Below are 27,124 nucleotides of genomic sequence, written 5' to 3'. Positions count from 1 at the left end.
AGAATTTGGAAAACACCTTTCAAGCCAACACTTCAGCAACACAATCTTCAACTCAGACACATCATACAGAGCTTCCCACAGCTCCTCTGGCTATTTTGAGTACCCCAGGTGCACTTCCTAAAGTGCAAACACCAGATTTATACCATGGAGACAGGAGGAAGTTGAAGGGATTCCTTATGCAACTGGACATCTACTTCACCCTCAGGCCTCATCAGTTCACCTCAGACATTCAGAAGATCTATTTCGCTGCCAGCTACCTCCGTGGATCTGCATTCAACTTCTTTGAGCCATATCTTAGAAGACTTAGTGGCAACAACCAAAATACCACTACACCTTTGATTACCTCTTATGACCAGTTTCAAGAGGAACTTACCAGGACCTTTGGAGACATCAACGAAACTGCTACAGCAGAAAGAGAGCTACAGAAGCTATGTCAAAAGACCTCTGCTGCTCAGTATACAACAGAATTTAGGAGAATCACTTCTCACTTGACTTGGAATGAAGAAGCCTTAGTCTTCACTTACTACCAAGGGCTCAAGAGCTCTATTAAGGATGAACTCAGCAAAGAAGAACGCCCTACAACACTTCAAACGCTTATAGAGAAAGCTGTCAGACTTGATGATAGGCTTTTTGAAAGAAGAAAGGAGAAGAACCAAGACTGGCATCCAACAAGAAATTTCAACAATTACACCTCTACACCAACTGCTAAGGACTCAGCACCTGAACCTATGGACTTAGACGCCTCTATAAAGAGATCTACAGCAAATCCAGCACCTCAGCCTACAGGATACCCTCAAAAACTGAAAAGGGGTAAACTTACCCCTCAAGAAAGAAAACACAGAATGGACAACAACCTTTGTTTATACTGTGGCAAAGGGGGACACAGAATTCAGGAGTGCTATTCAGCACGGGGGAGTGCTGATTCAAAACATATAGCAGCCTCAGACACAGTCACAACTGCTATTCCTGAAAAACTTGAAAAATCCCTAGCAGGCACAACTTCAACTGAGACTATAACTTCTCCCCTAGACAACAAAGATGTGTCGATGGTGCTTTCTCAGAGTCTCACACACCTGTTAATCCCTATTCAACTCCATTTCAAACAACAGGTGTTGTCTACAAGGGCTATGATAGACTCAGGGGCAACAGGCAACTTTATATCTCAAGACCTCATCTTGACACACCAGTTACCTACAATTCCCAAACGCACTCCAGAGTTGCTCCGAGTCATTGATGGAACTCCTATCAGTTCAGGTTCCATTACCTGCAACACCCCAGTACTCAAACTTGAGATTCCCCTAGGAAAATCAACATTTTCAGACACCATCTCTTTAGATGTTATACCAATGAAGTACCCAGTCATCCTAGGTCTTCCATGGCTTCAAAGGCATGATCCAACTATCAATTGGAAGCATTTATCGCTTGGGTTTAGCTCAAATCCTGAGCTCAATACTGAAAAAACCCTTCAAGCCTCAGTTACCCCTATTCAGGTCCAAGACTCAAACTTGTCCCAGATCAAGGATTTTGACCAAACTATGGACGATATATCATCTCTGATATGGGTTAAACCTTTCCAACCTGTCCTGGAGATAGCAGCTACTTCAGATTTGGAGAAATCATCTCAGGAGGTCATTTTGCCTTTAGCATACCAAGACTACCAACATCTTTTTGACAAGGCAAAGGCATCAATTCTGCCAAAGCACCAGCCTTATGACCATGAGATACCACTCGCAGAAGGCTCAATGCCTCCCTACGGCCCTATCTACTCTCTATCTGAATTAGAGCTGAAAACTCTCAGAGAATACCTAGATGAGAACCTTAGTTCTGGCTTTATCAGACCTTCTTCCTCACCAGCAGGAGCTCCCATTCTCTTTGTCAAGAAGAAAGATGGCTCCTTGCGTCTCTGTGTTGATTATAGGGGCCTTAATGCAGTCACTGTTAAAAACAGATATGCTTTACCCCTTATCCCTGAGCTCATAGATAGGCTCTCTTCAGCAAGGATCTTTACCAAGTTAGATCTCAGGGGAGCTTATAACCTGATACGCATCAAGGAAGGTGATGAGTGGAAGACAGCATTCAGAACACGCTATGGTCATTTTGAATACCAGGTAATGCCTTTTGGGCTTGCCAATGCACCTGCTTCTTTCCAAGCTCTCATGAATGATATTCTAAGACCTTACTTGGATATCTTTGTTGTTGTCTACTTAGACGACATTCTTATATACTCTTTAGACACTCAAGAGCATGTTCTACATGTTAGACAAGTCTTAGAGAAGCTATCTCAACAACTCTTTTGCAAACTTGAGAAATGTCTTTTCCATATGTCTCAAGTTGATTTCTTAGGACATAGAATTTCAACAGAAGGCATTCAGATGGACCCTGAAAAGACAAAAGCAGTACAAACGTGGCCTATTCCTTCCAGCATTAAAGAGGTTCAGTCTTTCCTTGGGTTTGCCAACTATTACAGGAGGTTTATACCAAGATATACATCCTTGGCTTTACCCCTTACTCAATTACTTCACAAGGACACTTTGTATCACTGGGATAAGACACAGCAAGATGCTTTCGATGCTCTTAAAGGAGAATTTAAAGAAGGGAAAATGTTACTACACTTTAACCCCTTGAAACCTGCCACTCTTGAGACAGATGCCTCAGATTTTGCCATTTCTGGAATCTTATACCAAGCTCCAAAAGACAAACAAGAAGAGCTACAGCCTGTGGCATTTTACTCAAGAAAGCTATCAGCAGCTGAACAAAACTATCCCATTACAGACAAGGAACTGCTTGCCATAGTATGTTCTCTAAAGCATTGGAGATGCTACCTTGAAGGGGCAAACTATCCTATCACTATTTACAGTGACCATTCAAACCTCTTGACCTTTACAACCACTAAACAGCTCAATAGACGACAAGCAAGGTGGTCTGAACAACTAGGAGGTTTTGACTTTGTTATAAAACATGTCTCAGGGGCCAAGAATCAAAGAGCAGATCTCCTCTCAAGAAGACATGACTACCAAGATTCTGCTAAAACTAGCAATACAAAGGCTCTGCTAGACTCAGCAAAGCTTATAGCAGCATCTTTAAGCAAACCTAGTACTACAGAGGACTTAGGGGTAAACTTATCCCCTCAAGACCAAGTTGCCCCCATTACCTCTTCTCAGGAACCAGAGACCTTTAAAGTCTATACACCCTCAGCAACACTTCTTAAAGCATTCAAAGATGCTTACAACCATGATCCCTTTGCGAAAAGAACTTTGGAATACCTCCAGAAGAAAGGTTCCTCTCTTGAGAAAGTTGGACTACAGAATTTCTCAAAAAATCAGCATGGACTTCTCTTATTCAAGAACTATATCTATGTCCCAAGGGATAAACGATTACAGCTACACCTCCTACAGCAGTTCCATGATGCTCCAGCTGCAGGGCACTTTGGCTTTGCAAAAACTTATGAACTTCTAACAAGAAAGTTCTACTGGCCTAGTCTAAGGACTACTCTTCAAGACTATATATCTTCTTGCACTACTTGCAACTTGAACAAACCTACACGGCAAAAGCCCTATGGCCTCTTGCAGCCTCTACCTATACCAGAACGCCCATGGGACTCCATATCCATTGACTTTATAGTCAAGTTGCCTCCTTCTATCCCAAAAGGGGGTGCTACCCCTTATGACTCTATCCTTGTGGTGGTAGAAAGGCTCACAAAAATGGCACACTTTGAGCCTTGCAATGAGACTATCACAGCTTCTGAACTTGCGTGGCTATTCCTCAAGGTGGTCTTTAAATATCATGGAATTCCTGGACACTGGACTCAGATAGGGGAGCAGTTTTCACTTCAAACTTTTTTAAGGAGTTCTCTAAACTCTTAAACATGGAACAACGCTTCTCTACAGCTTATCACCCTCAAACAGATGGCCAGACAGAGAGAGTCAACTCTGTACTTGAACAATATCTAAGAATTTATACAAACTATGCTCAAGACAACTGGGCAGATCTTCTCCATCTTGCAGAATTTGCTTACAACAACACAGTCTCTAACACCACAAAAGAGACACCTTTCTATGCAAACTATGGTTATCACCCTAGGTTTGAAGTGGCAGAACTGAATTGTCCTGAAAATTTCAAAAATCCTTCTGCTACTGAAAGAATCATCTACCTTAAGGGCCTCCAGGACTATCTCAAGGTTCAAATACAGCGTGCACAAGACGAGCAGGCTCAGGCCTTTAACAGGGGGGTGGTTGCACCACAATTCAAAGTTGGTGATCAAGTCTTTTTGTCTAGAAGACATATCACAACTACTAGACCTTCAGACAAACTTGATACTAAAAGACTTGGACCTTTTAAGATCACAAGGACTATTGGCAAGAATGCTTTCGAGCTTGCATTACCACCTACTTGGACTATCCATAATGTCTTCCATGCATCTCTCTTGTCTAAGGCACAAGAAAGTTCCTTAAGACCACTTCAGTCTCCTCCACCTCCTGTTCTGATCTTGGATCAACCAGAATATGAAGTAGAGTCTATCCTTGACAAAAAGACACTTAGAGGTCAGGACTACTTCCTCGTTAAGTGGAAAGGCTATCCTACAAGTGACAACACTTGGGAGCCTAAGAGAAATCTAAAAAATGCATCTAAGCTCATTCTAGAATTTCTTTCTAAGAAAGCCAACTGGCTAAAGGGCAAGCAGACAGCCAACAAACGTCCTTAAAAGGGGGATCATGTTATACTGACATTCGTTGCACTCAGTTTGCTATCAAACTCAAGAGCAAACTTAGAAATCTCCTCCTCAAACCTACAAGTCACCATACATATCTTGGCTTATCACACCAACAACAGAAGCAATACTACTCAACGATTGCTGCAAACTCTTCTACTACATCTGTTTATGCTACATACATCACGGCATATCATTTGGACACTCATTGAACAAGTTATTAAGAAAATCTCCTCCTTAAGGGGGTGGGCCAATACTACCACATGGCATATCTCTACCAACTAGAGGCCTAGGAACATGAACGATAGCTCTAGAAGCTTCTACAACCCTCTATGATTCATTACACGTCATCGCTCCTTAGTTACCCACAAGATTGGTTAAGTTATGACATAATTTGTCTATAGGTACTCTAACCTTGGACCTCCTTTTCACTTCCTATAGGCTAGGAACCCAAGAGATGGTTCTATGGGATTCTCTTACGTTCAGTACATGATTAGCAAGCTAGTTGTGGGTCGCACTTGATTTCTAATACATTTACCAAGCCTGGTTAGTCATGGAAAGTCATGGAAAATGAGAGAACTACACTCCTTTGGCATAAATAGGATTGCCCTTTCCTTAAGAAAGGGCAAGCAGGCAATACAGTAAATCGACTAGCACATACTTCTACGTCTTTTCTTCCAAGCATTGATCTTGTTATTCTCTGTTTTTGAAAAGTCAGTGAGGTGCTAACCTCTGACTTACCCCTGAGTTCTCAGACTCAACATTTGTTGCAACTTGTCTAAACCACTTCACCACATCATACACCTGATTGCTGCGTTGTGGAATAGTCTAAGCTACAACCCTTTGGCTCTGTTTCCTAAGACAGTGTGTTGTCTTAGTAAATTCATCCCTTCCTTGGGTGGCTAGATTCTCATATCTGGTGCACCCACCATTACAACTTGCAACACGCGACGCGTCACGCGTTGGGTCGCGTTGGGCTTCAAACTTTGTTAAGCGGCGTGTAGAGCTCCAGACACGCTTTCAGCGCAAATACGACTACCAGAGGGCTAAGTGCGAAGATCCAGAAGTTATTAATGGCTGGTTTGAACTTGTGCGTAACACAATTGCGAAATATGGTATCGATGAAGCAGATATCTACAACTTTGATGAGACTGGGTTTATGATGGGCGTTATCTCAACTGCTATGTGTAATGGTGGGTGCACCAGATATGAGAATCTAGCCACCCAAGGAAGGGATGAATTTACTAAGACAACACACTGTCTTAGGAAACAGAGCCAAAGGGTTGTAGCTTAGACTATTCCACAACGCAGCAATCAGGTGTATGATGTGGTGAAGTGGTTTAGACAAGTTGCAACAAATGTTGAGTCTGAGAACTCAGGGGTAAGTCAGAGGTTAGCACCTCACTGACTTTTCAAAAACAGAGAATAACAAGATCAATGCTTGGAAGCTTGGAAAAGACGTAGAAGTATGTGCTAGTCGATTTACTGTATTGTCTGCTTGCCCTTTCTTAAGGAAAGGGCAATCCTATTTATGCCAAAGGAGTGTAGTTCTCTCATTTTCCATGACTTTCCATGACTAACCAGGCTTGGTAAATGTATTAGAAATCAAGTGCGACCCACAACTAGCTTGCTAATCATGTAGTGAACGTAAGAGAATCCCATAGAACCATCTCTTGGGTTCCTAGCCTATAGGAAGTGAAAAGGAGGTCCAAGGTCAGAGTACCTATAGACAAATTATGTCATAACTTAACCAATCTTGTGGGTAACTAAGGAGCGATGACGTGTAATGAATCATAGAGGGTTGTAGAAGCTTCTAGAGCTATCGTTCATGTTCCTAGGCCTCTAGTTGGTAGAGATATGCCATGTGGTAGTATTGGCCCACCCCCTTAAGGAGGAGATTTTCTTAATAACTTGTTCAATGAGTGTCCAAATGATATGCCGTGATGTATGTAGCATAAACAGATGTAGTAGAAGAGTTTGCAGCAATCGTTGAGTAGTATTGCTTCTGTTGTTGGTGTGATAAGCCAAGATATGTATGGTGACTTGTAGGTTTGAGGAGGAGATTTCTAAGTTTGCTCTTGAGTTTGATAGCAAACTGAGTGCAACGAATGTCAGTATGACACTATGGTTGTAACAAGCTCAGACGGGCGGGCAAAAGCAAAGAAGGTACAGCCTGGTAATCGGGAATGGGTTACAGTAATCCAAGGCGTTAGTTCTCAAGGTTGGGCAGTACCACCATTTATCATTGTTGCAGGCAAAAACCACCTTACATCTTGGTATGAGAATAGTGGATTTTCAAGCGATTGGGTGATTTCTGTTACTGAAAATGGCTGGACTACAAACGAGAGAGGCATGGATTGGATTCAGCACTTTGAGAAGCATACAAAGGCCCGGAGTGTTGGTGGTTATCGCTTGTTAGTCCTTGATGGTCATGAGAGCCACCACTCAGATGAGTTTGAGGAGTACTGCAAGGAACACAACATTATTACGCTTTGTGTGCCTGCTCACTCTTCTCATCTACTCCAGCCACTTGATGTTGGCTGTTTCGGCCCGTTAAAGCAGGCCTATGGTCGGCAAATTGAAGATATGATGCAGGCTCATATTTCTCATATTACAAAGGATGACTTCTTTCCTGCCTTCCACGCTGCATTTAACACTACAATGACGGAAAGTAACATTCGAGGCGGGTTCCGAGGGGCAGGGCTTCTTCCATTTGACCCTGAGAGAGTGATATCTACACTTGATCTTAAGTTAAGGACACCAACGCCTCCAAGCTCCCGCCCAGGTACTGCTCAACCTTGGGTTTCTCAGACACCAAACAACCCAATTGAAGCTATGTCACAGTCTACATTTATTAAAACTCGGATTTCACGCCATCAAAATAGCTCTCCAACCTCAATCTATGCAGCTGTTGACCAGTTTACAAAGGGTGCATCGCAAATAATGCATCAATTAGCACTGCTAAAGGGAGAGAACCAAAACCTACGACAGGCAAATGAAGTACTAAGCAAGCGCCGGAGAGCTAGGAAAACACGACTACAGCAAGGAGGATCACTTAGTCAACAAGGGGCGCAAGAGCTACAGGATGAGAGGGATGTTGTGCAGCAGGTAGAGCAGGAAATAAGGGCAAGCCGTGGTCGGAAGCCAAGGGAAGAAACCCGTGCCCGTCGCTGTGGCAAGTGTGGTGAGACTGGGCACAATGCGCGCACGTGTCAGATTGTAATAGACACCTCTGAGGAAGAGGACTCCGAGTAGTTTCAATTGATTTCTAATGTTGTGGTAGATTTATCGCAATGTTTGTCGTGAGGGTAGATAATTTTGGCGCTTTCGCTTGTTTGGCGCTTTCGCTATACATGTACGTTATTACACGTGATTAAATTAAAAATTGAAGCTATTTACATAAACCATGAGTCTAATGTCCCCTGCCTTTGTGAATTGGCTTCAAGGAGCCTTAACTGTCTCTCAAAACGTTCAAAAGAACGTAAGAACATTGGTGCTTCTGAGGCGTCACTATTCCCAGATTCCGTAAACTCAATCAGAACTTGAATGGCGTTAATCGCAGCTTGTGTAGTTGGCACAGGCTGTGAAGAAGGGTCATCCTCTTCCTCATCATCTTGAGTGGTATCTGGGACGTATTGTGACATGATATCCTCAAGAATAGCATCCCCCCCCTGAAAATCCTCCCACCCCTCTAACTCTTGTATATCCTCATCGACTGGATTTAAAAAGCTTGAAAGATCCATAGAGTCGTGTACATTCCCAGCTTGTTGTACTTGTTGATAGAGATTGGTAGTATCAGGAAGAGGTTGTGAGGGTAGTTGAACTGGCTTTTGAACAATTGTACTCTTTCGAAAACAGTTATAGATTGTCAAGTTTGTAAGTTCATGATTCCAGGATCGAAGAAGCCATCGAATAGCAAGTCGTATATTCATCGTTTGGACAGGATCTTCATTCCTTTCAAAAGCGTCAAGTCAAGGATGTAATGGAGACATTGTCGACGGTAATGAGCTTTGACAGAGGCAATGATACCTTGATCTAGGGCTTGAAATCGACTTGTTGCATTTGGAGGAAGCCAGATAACTCAGATATTCGCAGGGGGTGGTGTCGATTCGAGGGCCTTGATATGTGCTGAAAAGTTGTCCATGGTGAGAAGAACCTCCCGTGTTGTACCAATACGAGCATAAAAAGCCCTTAACCATTCTGCCATAATAAACTGATTCATCCAAGCCTTCTTATTCCACCTCGAAACCCCTCCCATTGCTATGATGTCGATGTTTCGTAAAGCTCGAGGCGTTTTTGCCTTGCCAATAAACCAAGGAGGACATCGATCAATACCAGCAGCGTTACAACAGAATACGACAGACATCCTTGCCTTGTCCATCTTCCTTCCTACTCGAGCCTCCATTGTAGAAAGCCCACGAGATGGCATCATCTTCCAGTATAAACCCGTCTCGTCCATGTTATAAATATTGTCCTCTAAATACTCCCCAGCCACTGTCTGAATAGCCCTCATCTCGTCCTCTGCTGTCTCACTGACTGATGCCCCTTCTCCTTGCCTCTTTCTATTCCGGATGTTGTGACATAGTCGAAATTTCTGTATCCAAGCAATGCTAAACTCTGGCGAAGGCTTCCCTTGATATTGTGGTAGTTGTGACCAAATTCGCTTTGCCTTCTCTTGTAAGACCTCCGCAGTTGTAAAACCTCCTTTTGAATCGATTCGTTCTTGCCACTCAAAAAGAATAGCCTCAATATCTGGCCAAGCCACTTCCCGTCGACGTATATTCGTATCATTCCTCTTCCCTATTGTTGGTGTATTAATCAGATCATCAAGGTTGATAAATTGGCTGCTAAGGGATTCCGAGACTGTAGATTGACTAATTCGAATGTTGTACTTCTCAAAAAACCAGGCGATACAATCTTTTTGGGAAGTTCGAGGTGTTTTGTTGATGGTCCATTGTCGAAGAGCACGACGCTGTTCAATCGTCATTGAATTGAGCTTTCTCGAAGGCATTCTATAAGATTCAAAAGATTAGCATAAGTTGATATTCAAGGAGGATCTCACGATATCGGATGTATTGTGTTTTGTATGTAAAAAGCTTCCGTACAGAAATAGATATCGAGATAACGTAAATATCGGCTAAAAGCATATCGACTTATCGTATTTTTACTGTATATACGTTCCCGTGCGGGGTTCGGAGTGACGACCCACCGCCTTGGCACTGTAGCGCACGGGTTCGGACCCTCCGCCTTGGCACTGCGATTGGAGTCCGCACTTGATGCTATGTGACCTGCTTCTGTGGTGTGGAAGATTCTGGCTCTAACATCAGGTCTGAATGTTTCCTATCAACGTCAAGATGTTCGGAGCCGGAATCTCCTCACCACAGAAGCACCTAAAACATAGGTGTTGAATGGCATGTTGAACTTTGCAACGACAACATATACGCACGCAAACGGACAGTACCAATCGTAACACCGAAATATTAACTACTACTCATTACAAGAGAAAAACCTCTCTAAACCCACGTAACAGAATCCATCCCAATCCATCCCCATCCCCATCCCATCCTAAAAGAAAGCCACAGTCGAAAAAAACGCAGCTTCTTGGTAGAGAAATATGCCCCCAAAACCCAGACGCCGCGCTGGCAGGGAGACAAAAAAAAAGAATTAAGGAGAATTCCGAATATGCGAATGCCCATCCGGAGTTGTGTTAAGGGAAATGGGGGGTATATCCAGTAAACTGTCCACAGCTGCCACTTTTGCTTGCTCTCACCAGGTAACTAGTACACCACCTCGCCGTCTCGAGTCTCCGCTCTCTCAGCAATTGGTCGCTCCGTACCCGCATCTGAGACTCCGTCGTCATCCTCGCCCATCTCGGACTCGATAAACCCGATCTGTGGTGTCGGGATCTGGACATCAAGCTATGAACCTGTCAGCCACCGACCTAGAAATCACATCATAGGATTTGGGAGGGGTGAAGTCGACTTACACTCATATACGCGCTCTTCTTCAGCGAAATAAACCTCGCCTGCGAGCTCCCCATCTCCAACTCGCGATTAAACCCCTCAATCGCCTTCTCCGCCGCCGCCAAACACCTCTTCGTATACGTCAGCCCCGCATCATCCCATAACCACCCTGTACATAGCCCCATCACCGCATCCACCAGATTCCGCACACCAAACGGATTGAACGCCTCGATGAGCCGTGTATTAATGGACTCCACGCAGCGCCGGAACTCGGCCTCCCCTAGTCCCGCCTCGCCGAGTAGCTCGGGGTATGTGGCGCTGAAGGTCGGAGCGAGGTCGCCGGCAATCATCCAGTCACGTGGGATGCGGATGATGCGCGTGTTTGCGTAGGCGACGGAGTCGGTGGGGACGTAGGGGTTTAGGTGAGGGAAGCATGGATGCGCGGGACCCCAGGCGTCGTCGGCGCCGGGGGCGATGGGGCGGTCGGAGCCGTGGATGGAGGTGTGTGTGGAAGTTAAGGAGGCGAGATTGTCGGTGGTGTCGTGGTCGTGGTAGGGGTTTTGGGATTGGGATTGCGAGGGGGGTGGACCGCTTTCGAGATCGGCCATTGTGTAGTTTCTTGTGGTGTGCGCGAGAGGTGGTCCGATGTCCTGCTTAAACTTCGGTGATAGCTCGACGGGTGTTTGCAACGAGGCAACTAACTGTCCCCGTTTGCGGTAGCCCGTTGATCGTCGCTCAATATATACTCGTCTGTTTCCTTCGATATCTTTTCCCTTCCCCTTATCGCCGTGCTCTACCGTCGCACCTGCCGCAAAATCCTCAGCCACAAGGCTAAAACTGCGCCGTATATCAATCGATGTCACGCTCCTCGGCAGACTAACGCGATTACTCTGCGTCCCTGAGCTAGCCGCGCTGTACTCAACCTGCAGACTCGCACGTCCGCTCGAATTCCGACTAAACCTCTGCTCCCTCAAACTCAGCAGCGGATAATCACCAGCACCACCCTTATCCTTCCCGCCAATAAACTCAATATCCCCCGCACCCTGAATCTCTCCTTCAATCTCCCCCTTCGTCAGCTGCGGATGCCGCAGCGGAATCGCTGGCTGCGCAACACTCGCTCCTGACGCCGCTCTCCCACGCGCCCTTCTCTCCGTTGTAGTGGTCGTCGTCGTCGGCCGACGCATGCGCGGCGTGCTATTACTCGGATTCCACAGCCGCGTAGCCCGCTGAGCTTCGAGCCTCAGCCGCTGCGTGCGCGGGTCCGGTAGCTGGGGCAGGAGCGCAGGCGCGAAAGCGTTGTAGAGGGACCAGCGATGGCGCGCGGCGGCCGGGGGGGTCGGGTAGGGCGGCTGGGAGGAGGGCGCGGGGAGGCGCGGGTTTGCGGTCGTTGGTGGTGGGTTAGAGGGAGAGGTCGGCGAGGAGGAGAAGTGGGAGATGGGCCACGAGGCGGGCGGAGGCGCGGGTTCGTCCACGGCTGGGATGGGCGGCGGACACGAGGGTGGTCCGGCGGGCGCGCGGGGTGGGGGGCCGGGGTGGGAAGGGGCCAGTGATGCCGTTGCGAGGGGTGGTGGTGAGGAGCTGGTTGGGGGAAGAAGAGGAGTTGTTTTAGACGGGGTTGCGGCGTGGGTGGTGTTCGTGGTGGTGGTTTTGAGGGTGTTCGGTTGACGTTGGTTTTCGGAGGTGCTGGGTTGGCGATCGGCAGAATTGGCGAGGCCGGAAAGGGGCGCGCTTGGGTACTGGCGGCGGAGGTGGCATCGAGTTAAGCGCAAAACTTGATTTCTTTCTTGTCTGATGAAGTGGGCTGGGAATGGTCATTTGGTGGGTGAATGGATTTCGGGTTTTAAGACTTGGTTTTGGGGAGGAGGAAATGGGCTTCAATTGACACTGTGAGACGAGCAAGGGAGAGCCTATATACACCTGGAACTGAGCCGGTGACCACCTCCTTACATTTCGCCCAAGGTAAAGCTTTGCTCAAACCCGACGCGCACGCTGCGTCAATCCGCAAATGTGAAATTACCATATTGAGCCTCCCATGAAAGTGATACCTTCGCAGCGCCGGGACCGCGTCACGGTTGGCAGAGCACGGGTGTGACGACAACACAGCGCAATCGAGTCTCAGATCCAACAACGCTCGGATCGCCAACGATGATAATGCGGAAATTTAGTAGGCGACCTTTCCCATCCTCCCCGTTCAGCCTCAAACGACTCCGGGTTGCGCGGTGTTTCAAAATTGGGGGATGCATGGCTGCTGGAATCACAAAGTACTGGTCCATGCGACGATGGCGCGTGGATCCGCGTCTCGGGATCCGGGATGCAGAGTCGGCATGATCCGGACAGAGCTGCAGAGATGGGATGAAGATGCGTGAGGATGCGAGTACTTCCGGGAACAGGGGAGGTAGATATGCTAAGATCATAGGAACGGGTTTTTTTTGCCGGGACTTCCATAGAAAGGGGTTCGGAGGGGATCTCCGCACATCACGATAATTCATGCACCTGAATATTACTAACAAGAGCACAATTTACGTCACAGTAAAGCGTTAGATGGCATATGCAAGAATCGAAATTGCAAGCTGGCATTCAATCCGCCCGCCGTCTCACCATCCCCATCACTAATCAAAATAATCTCGGGCATATATAATCACAATATGCTCTCGTCTCCACTCCCCACCCAGCTCAAAAAGGTCGTGGTTTCCGGTCCGCTGAGCCCCCAGACTCGCAGCCGTATCGCTGCCTGCTACTTCGGTGAGTAGATAGCGATAGACGGCTACACAGACGCGGTCTGTGCCTGGGCCGCCTCCTCGCGTTCAAGCAGCGCCTGGATGACCCCCACTTTCCCATTGGTCCCCTTGGCAGCCTCAACTCCTAGCTGCTTATCGGTCCAGAGCGGCTCGATGGTTGCTTCATCGGCCCCGACGCCCAGGAAGCCGCCTTCGGCTGCCCAGTCACTGGTGCGCTTAATGCCGAGCTTGGCCCACACGCTCTCGAGCGCGTCGACGAGGTGCTCGCGGTACTCCTTCGTGTGACCTGGGGTAGGCGTGATGCGGAGTCTCTCCTGTCCAACCGGAACGGTGGGGTAGTTAATGCTCTGCACGTAGATCCCATGCTTCTCCAGCAACAAGTCGCTTGCGGCCTTCGCTAGCTCGGCGGTACCGACAAGCACGGGGATGATGTGAGATGGGTTATCCATGACGGGGATGCTGCGAGCTGCGAGCTCGTCCTTCACGGCGCGAGTATGCAGCTGCTGGAGGCGACGGTCGCTTTGGGTGGACATCTGGTACTCGATGGCTGCGCGTGCGCCTGCCATCGTGGCGGGGGGGAGGGTGGTGGTGAAGATGAAACCGGCGGCGAGGGAGCGCACGGCGTCGACCATGGAGGCGGAACCGGCGATGTAACCACCTACACAGCCGTAGGCCTTGCCGAGGGTGCCGGTGATGATGTCTACACGGTCCATGATGGTGCCGCTGGGGCGACCGTTCACGTGAGCCTCATAATCGAGGTGCTCTGCCACGCCAGCACCGTGTGGTCCGTACATACCCACTGCGTGGACCTCGTCGAGGAAGGTAATGGCGCCGTACTTGTCGGCTAAGTCGCAGATCTCCGCGATCGGAGCGACGGAGCCGCACATGCTGTAGACCGACTCGAAGGCGATGATCTTTGGGGTGGAGAGTGGAAGGGACGTAAGCTTAGCCTCAAGGTCGGCGAGATCATTGTGCTTGAACACCATCTTCTTCGCGCCGGAGTGCTGGATGCCCACGATCATGGAGTTGTGGTTCAAGCTGTCGGAGAGCCAGACACAGCCTGGCAGGCGACTGCCCAAGGTGGCCATAGTTGCGTCGTTGGCAACATAGCACGAAGTGAATGCCAGCGCTGCCTCCTTTGCATGCAAAGTCGCCAGCGTCTTCTCGAGCGCCACGGCGTGCTGGTTGTGACCTGAGATATTCCGTGTTCCGCCCGCACCGGCACCGTATACGTCGAGAGTCTCATGCATTGCCTTAAGCACCTTCGAATTTCTGCCCATGCCTAGGTAATCGTTGGAGCACCACACCGTGACGCGCTCCTCTGGGTTTGCAGTGTGCGCACGTGGGAACTCCTTGGCCAGTCGGTTGATGTTGTTGAAATGGCGGTAAGATTTGTCCTTGTGCTTCTTCTCGAGTTCGTTCGTGTAGAAGGCATCGTAGTCGAATTTGCCATCCTTCCTCACGAGGTTCTCTGGTACGGTGGCAGCCTCCTTGACTGGCTTGGCTGGCTGGATCTGGGGGACTTGGACGTGTCAGTAACCACTTATAGAGATATGTGCCTGGGAATTGACTCACGCTTTTCGCCCATCAGGATACCCTCCATTGGCCTGGCTGCATGAGCACTGCTGGTATGAAGCTTGGCCTTACCAGTGCTGGCCTTGCCGGAGAAGCCGCGAATGCCCTTGAGGGCCGCAATAGCGCCAAAAGCGACCTTACCGCCGGTCTTCGCGCTCTGGACGGCCATAGCTGATCCCATGACAGGGCAGCGGCGGGCAATGGTCTGCAGGTTGGACATGGAGCCGCCACCTGGGGACGCATGGTAGCTGCGAGTTGGGCCGCTGGTAGCAGAAAGGGAGCGGAGAGTCGCTGGGGAGGTCTTCTTCAGGAAGGGACACATGGTCTTGGACTGCCGAAGAACGGTGTCCATGGTGGCTGTTGAGGTGGGGGTTTGCGAGTTTGTTTGAGCTTGTCAAGTTTGGAATTGAGCAGCCAGAATTGATTCTATGGTTTAGAGGAGAGGAAACAAAGTTGACAACATATGCCCAGGGCGAACATCGGCAACTATCTGGATTTTCGAGGGAAAGTTGTATAATCATGAGACTTTGATTGGTTGTGTATAGGCTGTGGCGGGGTCTGGGGAAAAAAACGAGAAAGCCGAGGATCATTGGTTGGGTCTGGGTCTGGGTCACGTTGGTCGCCTCACAGTCCAACACGTGACACTCTGCTGGTTCTTTTTATAACTTATACTCGCGTATCGGCAGAACTTACCTTACTGGCGCACCACCTATTTTGGTAAGGGTGGTACGACGGTGGTGGGAAAGTGGGCAAAACCTATAGTTACGGTTCCCCAATGGTGGAGTGGCCCGAGCTTCGGTGGAACGGCCGTTCTCTAGCTCAACGGCCATCCACGGTGGTCTGGAAATACGCTGTAGATAATAAGTATATAGTAATATGACGGTTTAATTGACTTACCGCTGTCCATATTGAGCTCGGTGGTGGCCAATCCACCCAAATTGTCGTAAAAACCCTGACAACTGTTCCGCCGCTGGTGCCGCCATCAACGGCAAAGTGGCCAACGCTGGTCGTAGGGCAGTCGGAAGGGGGTCCGCCCGGTTGTATGGCGGTCGCTCTGCAGCCCCTCAGAAGAATCGCCGAAAGGGGCGCCAGGAGCAGTATGAGGGTGTCAGTGCCGGCTGCTCGGGGAAGGGTTGCCTATATATCTATCCAGATCAGCTCTGATCAATCTGATAGACAAGGAAATAAGTATGAAGAAGGCGTAGGGGTGGTGGTGGTGGTCGCCCGCAGCTAACCAGCCCAATGGTGCAAATGCTCAGTCTCGCAGAAGCCCACTCATCGACGGTGAGTATTGCTATCAGAGCCATGTAGTGGTGGGATTAGGGTGGTAACAAGAGCACAACGGTGACAATACACTGCGGCAACGAGAATATGCAGTGACATTTGCATTGTGGTGGCAAGAAGACAGAAAGAGCCATACCACAGAAAGTAAGAAGCCGTAAAAGCGCGAATTACTTCTGGGAATCAAGGGTTTGACAGCCCCAAGCCACGAGCGGCAACTCCCAGCGTAGATATGTCACCAGCGAACGATCAGCAAAAGGAACACCTGGCGGCATGATAATACCAACAGTAGAAGGAAGCAACAGGAAGGAGAAGAAGCAATTGCAGGATAACGCTGGCGACAATAGGAAGGCAGTTTCGATGAGCACCCAGATCAAGATGGAGAATGAAAACGAACCTGTGACAAGAGGTATAACAGAAACATATCACCGGCACAAAACAGAGGGATTCCGAAGTTGATTCCAAAGACTGTTCATTTAATATTAGCTAAAAGTAGTATATAGCAAATATAACCATGCCGGAAGGTGATCGAAGATCACAGCCATAAAGAACATGACTCTTGCCAGCCAATTGTGAAAACCCAAGCCAAGCCAAGCCACAAGTATATCCCAGTATTCCAGTATGTTTTCATATGTTCGCCATGGTTCGAGGTATGTTCGAGATTTGTTCCGGGTATGTTCGAGGTATGCTCACTACGCTGATACATCCAAGAGTTAGCACAGAAAGAGACCTCAAGAACATGGGGAGGGGGGTTGTCGTAAGCATCGACAGTGTAAACATACCTGGGGTGGTGCGCCAAGGAAATAATCAACACCGGCCTGGAGGGTGGAAATTTTCGGTCGGATCTTGTCGTCATTCAGGATGGTCTTGTTGAAAAGCTCGTGGAAGTCCTCTTTCTTCAGCTCGTCGAACCTCTCGATGAGGGGGAACTGGGACATAAATTCAACCAGTTTACTCCTCGAGATTTTGTCATCCACAGCGCGTCCCTTTTTGGCCTCCCAATCCATCATCAGCTTGCCCTTTGCACATATATGAGCGTACAGCTCACAGCAGTAATACTGCCCCAGGGCAGTAGAGGAGGGAATGTCGACATATCGGTGAACGAAGTAAAACACCTCCATGAAGTTGGTAGTGGTGTATCGCCCACGGAACGACAGCACAAGATCTTCAAACTTGGAGCAGCTTTTCAGCATCCCACCAGGAACTTTCTGGTCCTTCTCGACGACAATGGTGACATGGGTCTGTAATAAAGTTAGATATGCTTCTCTCAGAATAATGAAAATACTCACAACCAACTTCTTCAAAAGCATGCTCCGCCATTGCTTGACCTGCTCCATAACATATGATCTCGAGTCGACATATATCTTGGTGTGCAGCATTGGCATCGATCAGCGAAGTTGCAGTAGCAACAATAACGATGTCCTTGTCCGAATCCAGCGCGTGTGTATAAGCACAGATTTACCACCAAGTATGAGCAGTGCAGTTGCACGGTTGGCCATTCCACTTGAGCCTCAGAGAAAATACTCTGTGAAGACTATTTTGACTATGTCTCGTCAGAACAGGTTATTGCCCAGGTCACACTGTCCGTGGACTACGTTTTTTTGAGAACGGGATCCCAGCGGCCCAAGCCTACAGCTTCAATGACAAGCTCCACGTTCGCCGTGTCTTCAACCTGTCAAAAATGAAAATCCAGCCCGCAGCGCAGTCACACCCGCACATCGCTGAGCTAGAGTTAGAGGCATATGGGAGGGACTGGATACTTGAAGCTTTTATATCTATGCCGCTAATCATCTTCATTGATGGATTTGGCGTGTATAGAAATATGTACTGCTCACTCATTGGAATATACACAATTGCAGCGCAGTCTCTACAAGACCGCATGAAGCGGTCAAATGTGTTCGTGATAACTCTTGGGCCACATGGTGCCAAGCTTAACGATGTTATGTCATCACTCCCCGAGCTATCAAAGCTTGACCGAGGTACAATCCTCACAATTAACGGCAAAATGAAGCGCGTGCTTGCATTTCCTATTTGCTTTACTGGGGACATGCCCCAGCAAAATGATAATGCGGGGGTGTTGCGGCTAGGCTGCGCACTACTCGCCCAATACTCGGCTCACTCACTCAGTGGGTTACTCAGCTGGGTGAGTAGCTGAACCTTTCACTCGACTCGGTGAGTGAGGCCAATACTCAGTTACTCTGTAAAAACCCAGTGAGTACTCGGCTGTCACGTGTAAGATATATGCATTACGTGAACAGTCCCTCATACGATTAATACTGTTTTATGGTTACAGTTGTAAGTTAACTTAAAGTATTACATTTATCAGCATCACTCTACCATCTCTAATAAGCTGTGAGAACGAATCACGTATATTCCTCTATCTAAGTACCACGATTATCAGAAGATTATCAGAACACTATATTATATATGCTCAAGAACATCTTTCCACCTTGCTTGATGAGGCCGGCCAGACCTACTAATACCTAAAGTATTTATAGGGTCTTGACGAGTAGCTTGAAAGATATCAAGTAGATCTCTTCCAGTCTTCCGAGGGCGTTGGATAGGCGTTGGTGGCGAGGACGGCATATCCTTATCTTCATCGTCATGAATAGTTGGAAGTATAGGCTCCTCATTATTACCATCTTCTCTTATATCTTCATTATCTGGGATATCGTCATCTGGGATGTCGTATAAGGTCTCGTTAAGACGGTCAGCCCTATCTCTTTCTTCACCTTGTTGGTAGCGCATTTGTCGTTCTTCATGTGCAGCTTGTGATAAGTCTTGCTGTTGCTGTGGCCGCTGAGGATTAAACGGAGGATATTGTACCTTTGAATATGTCTCTCGGATATGTGTATTTGATCGTGGTTCTTCTTCATCGCTGATATATTGTAACTCGATAGAATTGCACATCCGTTGTCGTTGTGCCTCATACTCTTCTTCGACTTGCTCCTCAGTCATATCAACGACGTCCATCATATCTGCAAGCTTGTCACGATGACCTTGACGATTCTTGTATTGTCGAGAGTAATATATAAGCATAATACTCTTAATCGTCTCAGGATTAAGTTGACCACGTCGGTGGCCACATACGTCCCTTGCGGCACTAAAGACTCGCTCAACTCCAGACTCAGCAGCAGGAATACAAAGTATATCACGAGCCATTGCTGATAGACCAGGAAATTGCTCTTCCTTTTGTTGCCAAAATAGCAATATCTTTGTGTAGATATGTGCTATACAAGTTAGAATAAGATTATCAGAAGATTACCAGAAACTTACGAGCATCAAGATAGAGATCAGCCTCATTCACATATTCCTCTCGCTGGCCCCGAGTCCCATTTAATGTCTGACTTTGCTGCAATACTAAGGCTAATGGATCCATATCTGCATCTCGTAATCCTGATTGACTCGCAACTCGCACTGTAGAGTACTGCTCTTTATAAAGAGTCCTAAACTGTTGTTCAAACTCTGTCTCCCAATTTCGTATTGAAAAGCCAAGCTTGCAAACCTTTTTGTTAAAGTGTGAGAGCTTCACACTAGGATTTAAGATACTAGCAAATGCGAAGATAGATCCAGTATTTGTGTATAGCTTGTTATAATACTTCCTAATCTTCTTCTCTGCAGCATCGATTGCTAAAGTCATCTTTGCTGCCCATGGATATGTCTTATGCCGTAGCCGGTGCCGAGTTCCTTCAAGCGTTGATAAGAGTTTTTGATATACTCCAAGTGTATAGCAGACAGTAGGTCCGGCTGACGATCCAACGTTTGTTGTAAAGAAGTTGAATGGCCTTGTAAGATCAATGATGTATTCGATGTGCTTCCATTCTAGCTCGCTAAGTCTGAACATGTGAGCACCATGATCGCCTCGAGTATATTGATTGATTGTTGACTTGAGTTGCTGTGCTCGCAGAAGCATATGGCATGTCGAATCCCATCGAGTTGATACATCTTGAATAAGTCGAAGAAGCCTCTGAGATGATTGACCCCGGTTCATGTTTGCCTTTTGCAAAGTCATAAACCTGTTCCTTCGAGTTTGACTTGAATTAACAAAGATAGTGAGCTTCCGGAGCTATGAGATATTAGAAAAGACTACCAGAAGTTTACCAGAACTAACAAGAGAATATATACCTTTCCAAGTGTAAATCCAATACCCTTGTCCTTCTGCAACTTTGCAAGGCCCTCCATCTGATTCTCTTCTTCCCAGTTCATTAAGATCTCTTGATTTGTTGGCGTAATCCGGATTCGACCAAGGAGAGCACTAAGGGCAAGTTGAATAACGTGAGCTAGGCAGGGTATGTGTTGTACTTTTCCTCCAATGAAATGCTCGTTGTCTGCAATACTATCAAGCATTATTTCCACATCTCTCATCATTGAAGTGTTGTTTGACGCATTATCAGTCGTAATGGATATAATTCGTCCTTCTAAATGCTGCCTTGTGATAACTTTTTCAAGTATTCCACATAACTCAGCACCAGTATGATCTGTATATATAGGTTCAAACCCAATCAAGACCTCTTGCATTTTCCAATGACGGTCGATAAATGATGCAATAACACCCATAAATGAAGTCGAGTAACACTTGACCAACAGTCGAGCGATAATGCAATCTTTGAACCAGGAACAACATCTTGTAGCATCTCTTCTTCGATTTGTGTGAGCTTTGTTGTTAAGAGGTTTCGAATAGTTGTTGCTGAGGGTAGTGGATAGTGAGGATTCTGTAAGATAGCAAGCCTTTTCCATTCAGGATCCTCGACTGAGCGGAACGAGCTATGAGTTGAGATAACTGTGTATAGAACTTGTTCGTAAAATGCCTCTTGTGTGAGAATATGATCCTATTATAGATATTAGCCTATATAATTCTGGTAATAATCTGGTAATCCTTACCTGTTGAGGTCGCATCTGATTGATTCGCATTTGATAGAGACTATCCTTACCCATCCGTGACTTCTTTTTGCAAATGTCTGATGCAAGATGTGTTGCCATAGACTTTGGGCCAGCAGACTTGATTGCAGGATGCGTAAGGGCCTTCGAACAATAGGTACAAATGACACATGGTTCTCCAGAAAGCCGGTCTGCTCCTTGGTGATAAATTCTCCAGTATTGAGAACTCCGGTTGGTTGAATCCCATGCAATCTTCGTAAGGAGTTTTGTAGTATGATCTGAGTGTTGTTCATACCATCGTGATAGCTTCCACCACTCAATGAATACATCGTGTGTATCCTTAGTCCATTTGATGAATTGGTTTAATTTGCCAGTATATTCGAGGCCCGCAGGGATTTGATTTAATGAAGGTAGTCGTTGAGAAGAGGGGAGAGAGTCTGAGAATATATTAGAAATAGGATTGTCAGAGTCAAACAACTCTGAATATTGCGATGACATTTGGCAAGTAGCAAATTGTTTGATTATCAGAAGATTACCAGAAGTCTGGCTACGATGAAATACTTAAATCTCTATAGCCCCTATTCGCGTCGGAAAATCAAATACTCCATTTCTCTCCTCTACTCTAACTCCAGAAACAACATATCCTGTGCAGCTGATACCTTAGCCCACTTTTCCTTATCAAATTTCTTAGAGTAGACAAGTAAGAACGCCTCTTTGAAGCTAGAACTATGAGTGGAGACTTGTAACCATCCGTTGTCGACAAGATTGTAAGACTTTGGGTACCACTGCGCAGGTCCTGGTAATTGGGCCCACTTTCCAAACTTCCAAGCTGTAAAGTTTGTCCAAACTGCCTGCTCGTACAAACAGAAATATTTATGTGGTGGGATAACGTTGTGAAAAGTGCTATAATAAACAATTAGTATCTCTAGAAGATTGCTAGAATGATCAGAGACGTACCCTTCTTCTACATCAATCCATGGCATATATTCAAAGAGATGCTCAGGCTTCTTTCTCAGCTTTCCAGCCTTTCTCGTATATGAGCGGATACAGCTATCCCAGAAATGTTGCCACTTGCGGAAATTGGACTCTTCATGGGCCTATCAACCGTTAGTATTACCAGAAGATTACCAGAAGATTACCAGACTATGAGGTACCAACATCAATGCGTGCTTGAGTTAAGAGAGCCTGGATGCTAGCGATCTCTTCATCAGAAAGCTCATCTGGTAGAACAGCCTCGTCATTTAAAATATCGTCGCGCCGTAACATAAGCTCCAACTCTAAATCGTCTTCAACCTCAGTATCCTCCCATTCGCTGTTATGATCGTCATCGATTGGGATACTGGTGATACCCTCAAATGCAGCAAGCTCAGACAGAAGTTGTGGCGGAGTAGATGGTGGGGCTTGTGGAGAAGAAGAAGGGGCGCTAGTATTCTTGACTTTCTGATTCGCAATGCAAGATGCATGGGTGCCCTTTTCAGTCCTGTTTATAGTTAGATTAAGGCTACCAGAGATTACCAGAAGGAACTTACCGAACACGAATACGCTCAACCTTCAATTCATTCTGTAGACGTGTCTTGTCTTCAGCAGAGGCAGCGATATACTTTGCAGACTTGTATAACTTCTTTAAGTAGTAGCTCAGATCGCCATGGTCAGCCTTGAGTGCTAAATGAACAGCCTTCTCATCTTCAGTAAGGTTGGAGACGCGGTTGCGAGCTTTGATAGTATTCAAATTAGTGGAGAGTTCTTCAGGTGCCTTGCGTTTCGCCATGCTAAACACGTGATTAGCAGAAGATCATCAGAAGTTCTGACTGTAGAATCAAGATAATAAACTTACTTGAGGTCCTAGTGAAGAGGTAAAGCGCAAAAGAGAAGAAGAATGTGTAGATCGGAACGTAACCAAGGAAGGTGGTTGGTTGTAAGGTTGTTGTTTTTTTAAAGTTGCAAACAATTATATTCGTCAAGGAATATTCACCTGCAAATAATTACTGTTCTAAACAACACTACAACGCGTACCTTCAAATAAAACACATACCTTTCAACCTCTACCTCTTTCTTTACTCTTTCTACAACATCCTTGCTACAAACTCACTGTAAGTACATATATCTTTTGATCTACTTCTTTGTCTTGTGTATACTTCACTAACTCATCTTAATGTTAGCAAATGGCTCGTATTAAGCAAACTGCTAGGAGATCAACTGGCGGCACAGCACCAAGGATGCCACTTGGATTACAGGCTGGCTCTAGGCTTGGTGGAAAGGGAAAGGGAAAGGAAAAGGCTGTGCGCACAGCAAGAAAAGCTCCAGTTCGCTCATCTCAAGCTTGCAACAATCATGCTCAGAAGGCCATGCGCCGTGCAAAGTCTGGTAAGAGGATTACCAGAGGATTACCAGAACTCTCTAATAAACATATAGGCACCAAGGCTCTCCGCGATATCAGAAGACAGCAACTTGATACTCGCCTGATTATTCCAAAGCTCTCATTCCAGCGTCTTGTTAGGGAAATCGCACAAGACTTCAAGTCCAATCTTCGCTTCCAGCAATCTGCTATCCTAGCTCTCCAGGAAGCTGCCGAATGCTTCCTCATTCGAGAATTTGAGAGTATGATACTTGAACATAGTGACAGGGACATACTAACAGTTATAGTGACAAATCTCCTGCTATTCATGCGAAGAGAGTGACAATTCAGGCAAAGGATATGGTATTGGTTAGGCGTTTGCGGGATATGATGTTTAATCATGGAGCTGTAGGCTTAATCGATGGAAATGTCTCTCACCCAGGAATGAAGGTTAGATAAGTTCTGGCAACCTTCTGGTAACCTGGTACCTAAAGGCAAAGGTTATAGTGTGGAATAGGATATCAACGACATGGGAATGGAGTTATTGAGTTATGGCGTTTTACGATATCGATATCAATGTGAAGTCACGATCACACCCCCTTTTCAATGACTAATCAAACACGTGATATAACTGGGTTGCCAAGACCTATACTAGGTACCCGGCAAGTGAGTAATCCTCATTCAACAATACTCGGGATATGAGTGAGTAACTCAGCTGGGTGAGTAGAAATTCTACTACTCGACTCATGAGTACCCAGTGCGCAGCCTACCCATAAGTCATAAGTTTGGGGGGAGAGCTGAAGCGAAGGCCACAAGGTATCACAGCACACAATCGGAAAACAGGCTCGTACCACGTTAATCCTACACTTGTTCTATATCAATATGTAGCTACAGTACAATAGTACTACAAATAAGAGCCTATCTACTGCTCCATGCGAAGGTTGGCCGATATAGGGTCGCTGGGACCGAGAAATGCCACTGAAGCCACGGTAGAGGCGACGCTGAGGTTCGGACCGTACTCGAGTGGGGAATTGGGCGGTGGAGCTACAGGGGTGGTTGGGGCTTGAGGCACGGCGAAAATTGCTCATTATGATTCGGGGGTGGTGGGAGGTTATAATTGGGCATCGCCGTACGGAGCGAAGTACGGGTAAGGTAATATGCCGCACAACCTCCGTTCTCTACCATGCAACCCTTGTCATCTACGAATGCTTATGTACAGATTATATGGAACGCTGCTATTTTGGTGCAAGGTTGACGACGCTCGCTTCTGCAGGAGGAGCTTAGCCCTCCAGCTGAACCCAGCCACTAACCCCCCTCCGACTTCAACCGCCATCTATAAAGACGACTGACTTCTCTCTCTCTTCAAACACACACCGATATTATTATTCACAGTTTAATCAACTATCGATATGCCTGCCCCAGAAGTCAACCAGCCAAAGGCCCAGGCGATGGATGTTCCGTCTGCTCAGGCAATCCAGGAACAGCCTGTATGTGACTCCTTGGCCACCCCGCTCGTCGTCTCATCAATACACAGCTAATCCGAGCCGCAGAAACCAGTTGGGAAGATGACCGTCGAGGAGCCTGTTGGTATGCGCGGTGGAGGAGCAGAAGGGCTCTGCTGTGGCCTGTGAGTGCCCTCTAACGCAACTCTCCCTCCCTTCATATCTATCCCCCAAAACAGAGGACTCTCTACTGACATTACGACTCATAGTTGCGCCGGTTTCGCTTGCTTTGAGTGCCTCAACTGCTGCTGCTAGGCGCATTGATTATGTTGGGATGAGACGGGACGGATACCCCTCTGATATACCCGAGGTGGAAGTTTGAGTGTTCGTCCATGTTTTTGACGGGTTGATCTTGGTGACGGGTTACGACTGGGAGGGTTGATGGTATTTCAGATTTATGCGCATGAGCGATGATGCTATTTAATGATGATATCTTGAATCTATTACCTGTTGTTGAGCCCGCCGCGTGAGCTGCGTGAGATTTAATGTTTGTATGCATGTGGACGCTCATCAGTTCGGCTTGCGTCGTCTGAAAACGCCACCAGTGGATATTACACAAACCTGTGGCAAGACGGCGAAGCCGTAACTCCCCATCTTGGGAAGGTTTGCTGGGGATATGCTGGGATAAATTCTCGGATGGGTCCTGACGGCAGAGCACAGCGTAACTTAAGCCGCTGCGCCATGTTTCAGCGCCTCGGCTTCGTTGGTTGAGGCCATGACCGTACTTCACAGTTGGACATGTGCAAGTGGGTGGCTGTAGAGGAACTACTATAGTATCCTTTTGGTAGCAAATTTCATATCTTTTACCGTCTGCCTCGTGCGACAATAAGTTACTCAATACGAGTCGTTGAATCAAACATGTAAGGCTGAGATCTCCAATCTTGGCAAAGTGTAAGAGAGCCTTGGCAGGACAGGAACAGTGGGGAGTCGCCGGAGTCGCCTTATGGATATCTGTAACTTATTGATTAACGTACTTGACAAGCGAGTCGTATTTGCATGCGAGTCGTATCGCGACACACCAAATCCGCACTTTACGGATACTAATGACCATAATGGCTCAACCGCAGCACACTCAGGCTAGTCAGATTGAAGGCCGAGTTGATTTAGCTATTCAGGCCTTCCGTAAAGGCTATTTTAGCAACCTCAAAGCGGCTTGTACAACCTACGACGTGCCATACACAACTGTTCGCGACCGTGTTAACGGACGCGTTGCTCGACGCGATTTACAACCCGCAAACAAAAAACTTAGCAACGTAGAGGAGTCAACACTTGTCGAATGGATATTATCTATGGAGGAACGAGGTACCCCTTAGATCAGAATCTGTACGGCAAATGGCAAATCTATTACTCCAAAAACGGTCTGATGAAGTCTACTCTACCCCTCTTACAGTTGGCCAACGATGGGTTTACAACTTTGTAAAGCGCCACCCTTTCCTCCAATCAAAGTACACCCGCAAATACGATTATCAACGGGCAAAATGTGAAAATCCTACAGTTATTGGGGATTGGTTTCGACTTTTACAGAACACAATTGCCAAATATGGGATTCAGGAAAATGACATCTATAACTTTGACAAGACAGTATTTCAAATGGGAGTGATTACAACCGCAAAAGTGATTACGGGTTCTGAGCGGGCCCATAAGACAGTTTGTGTGCAGCCAGGGAACTGTGAATGGGCTACCGTTATTGAGTCAATTGCAGCAAGTGGGTGGAGTGTGCCACCAATGGTTATATTTGAGGGAAAGGTCCATATATCAAGTTGGTATATGGATACCTTGCCTCGAGATTGGACCATTGCAGTTAGTAACAACGGGTGGACAAACGACTCTTTAGGCCTTACCTGGCTTACGGACGTCTTCCAGAAGTACACAAAAGACCATACAAAGGGTGTTTACAGGCTCTTGATTCTTGACGGACATGGAAGCCATTCTACTCCTGAATTTGACCTGTTTTGCAAGGAGCACTCAATTATCACACTCTGTGTCACGATTCACCAAGGTATAGGGCACCAGTTGGGTATTATGAATTAAACTCAATCTAGAGAAGAAAGGAAAGAGAAGAGGAGCACTCGAGCAGTGGCTCGATCTATATACAGCTATGTTGTTGTGGAGTGAATTCTCTTTAGCGAGACCAGTTCTGAGAT

General features: G+C 46.8%; 7 protein-coding genes across 7 annotated transcripts; 2 read left to right on the top strand and 5 right to left on the bottom strand.

The window, feature by feature from the left end:
* Positions 1 to 10,058: 10,058 nt before the first annotated feature.
* VC83_00625 (uncharacterized protein) lies at positions 10,059 to 11,976 on the bottom strand. The gene is made up of 2 exons (XM_024464313.1): positions 10,695 to 11,976; positions 10,059 to 10,626 (listed from the first exon to the last, which is right to left on the bottom strand). Exons 1-2 carry the CDS (start codon positions 11,853 to 11,855, stop codon positions 10,486 to 10,488), a joined length of 1,302 nt encoding a protein of 433 aa, XP_024328108.1. The 5' UTR covers positions 11,856 to 11,976; the 3' UTR covers positions 10,059 to 10,485.
* A 344-nt stretch (positions 11,977 to 12,320) lies between these two features.
* On the bottom strand, positions 12,321 to 15,866 carry HEM1 (mitochondrial 5-aminolevulinate synthase). Its single transcript, XM_024464312.1, has 2 exons — positions 14,985 to 15,866; positions 12,321 to 14,931 (listed from the first exon to the last, which is right to left on the bottom strand). Exons 1-2 carry the CDS (start codon positions 15,334 to 15,336, stop codon positions 13,436 to 13,438), a joined length of 1,848 nt encoding a protein of 615 aa, XP_024328109.1. The 5' UTR covers positions 15,337 to 15,866; the 3' UTR covers positions 12,321 to 13,435.
* Positions 15,867 to 16,982: 1,116 nt separating this feature from the next.
* On the bottom strand, positions 16,983 to 17,696 carry VC83_00623 (uncharacterized protein). The gene is made up of 2 exons (XM_024464311.1): positions 17,555 to 17,696; positions 16,983 to 17,506 (listed from the first exon to the last, which is right to left on the bottom strand). The coding sequence occupies exons 1-2, from the start codon at positions 17,648 to 17,650 to the stop codon at positions 16,997 to 16,999; spliced, it is 606 nt and encodes a 201-aa protein (XP_024328114.1). The 5' UTR covers positions 17,651 to 17,696; the 3' UTR covers positions 16,983 to 16,996.
* Positions 17,697 to 18,420, top strand: VC83_00622 (uncharacterized protein; the record flags this gene model as incomplete). Its single annotated transcript, XM_024464310.1, has 1 exon — positions 17,697 to 18,420. Exon 1 carries the CDS (start codon positions 17,947 to 17,949, stop codon positions 18,418 to 18,420), a length of 474 nt encoding a protein of 157 aa, XP_024328115.1. The 5' UTR covers positions 17,697 to 17,946.
* Positions 18,421 to 20,124: 1,704 nt separating this feature from the next.
* VC83_09588 (uncharacterized protein) lies at positions 20,125 to 21,545 on the bottom strand. Its single transcript, XM_024473001.1, has 2 exons — positions 21,147 to 21,545; positions 20,125 to 21,094 (listed from the first exon to the last, which is right to left on the bottom strand). The coding sequence occupies exon 2, from the start codon at positions 21,000 to 21,002 to the stop codon at positions 20,352 to 20,354; it is 651 nt and encodes a 216-aa protein (XP_024328769.1). The 5' UTR covers positions 21,003 to 21,094; positions 21,147 to 21,545; the 3' UTR covers positions 20,125 to 20,351.
* A 173-nt stretch (positions 21,546 to 21,718) lies between these two features.
* On the bottom strand, positions 21,719 to 24,033 carry VC83_00621 (uncharacterized protein). The gene is made up of 5 exons (XM_024464309.1): positions 23,779 to 24,033; positions 22,673 to 23,282; positions 22,302 to 22,623; positions 22,101 to 22,240; positions 21,719 to 22,046 (listed from the first exon to the last, which is right to left on the bottom strand). Exons 2-5 carry the CDS (start codon positions 22,909 to 22,911, stop codon positions 21,761 to 21,763), a joined length of 987 nt encoding a protein of 328 aa, XP_024328112.1. The 5' UTR covers positions 22,912 to 23,282; positions 23,779 to 24,033; the 3' UTR covers positions 21,719 to 21,760.
* An 854-nt stretch (positions 24,034 to 24,887) lies between these two features.
* On the top strand, positions 24,888 to 25,302 carry VC83_00620 (uncharacterized protein; the record flags this gene model as incomplete). Its single annotated transcript, XM_024464308.1, has 3 exons — positions 24,888 to 24,965; positions 25,029 to 25,065; positions 25,190 to 25,302. 3 exons carry the CDS (start codon positions 24,888 to 24,890, stop codon positions 25,300 to 25,302), a joined length of 228 nt encoding a protein of 75 aa, XP_024328113.1.
* Between the last annotated feature and the right edge of the window lie 1,822 nt (positions 25,303 to 27,124).

The sequence above is a fragment of the Pseudogymnoascus destructans genome, assembly GCF_001641265.1.
Source record: "Pseudogymnoascus destructans isolate 20631-21 unplaced genomic scaffold scaffold_1, whole genome shotgun sequence".
NCBI lineage: Eukaryota > Fungi > Ascomycota > Leotiomycetes > Thelebolales > Thelebolaceae > Pseudogymnoascus > Pseudogymnoascus destructans.
This window is presented reverse-complemented; position numbering and strand designations above follow the sequence as displayed.

Excerpts from the sequence above, each read along its gene's own strand:
- VC83_00623 (XM_024464311.1), bottom strand. The coding sequence starts at position 17,650 with ATGCCAATGCTGCACACCAAGATATATGTCGACTCGAGATCATATGTT. Across the intron at positions 17,507-17,554 it reads TGCTTTTGAAGAAGTTGGTT|ACCCATGTCACCATTGTCGT; the intron begins GTGAGTATTTTC and ends ACTTTATTACAG.
- VC83_00625 (XM_024464313.1), bottom strand. The coding sequence starts at position 11,855 with ATGCGTCGGCCGACGACGACGACCACTACAACGGAGAGAAGGGCGCGT. Across the intron at positions 10,627-10,694 it reads AGAAGAGCGCGTATATGAGT|CTTGATGTCCAGATCCCGAC; the intron begins GTAAGTCGACTT and ends ACAGGTTCATAG.
- VC83_00621 (XM_024464309.1), bottom strand. The coding sequence starts at position 22,911 with ATGGCGAAACGCAAGGCACCTGAAGAACTCTCCACTAATTTGAATACT. Across the intron at positions 22,624-22,672 it reads GTTGAGCGTATTCGTGTTCG|GACTGAAAAGGGCACCCATG; the intron begins GTAAGTTCCTTC and ends AACTATAAACAG. Across the intron at positions 22,047-22,100 it reads TGGATTGATGTAGAAGAAGG|CACTTTTCACAACGTTATCC; the intron begins GTACGTCTCTGA and ends TGTTTATTATAG.
- VC83_09588 (XM_024473001.1), bottom strand. The coding sequence starts at position 21,002 with ATGGAAAAGGCTTGCTATCTTACAGAATCCTCACTATCCACTACCCTC.
- HEM1 (XM_024464312.1), bottom strand. The coding sequence starts at position 15,336 with ATGGACACCGTTCTTCGGCAGTCCAAGACCATGTGTCCCTTCCTGAAG. Across the intron at positions 14,932-14,984 it reads TATCCTGATGGGCGAAAAGC|TCCCCCAGATCCAGCCAGCC; the intron begins GTGAGTCAATTC and ends GACACGTCCAAG.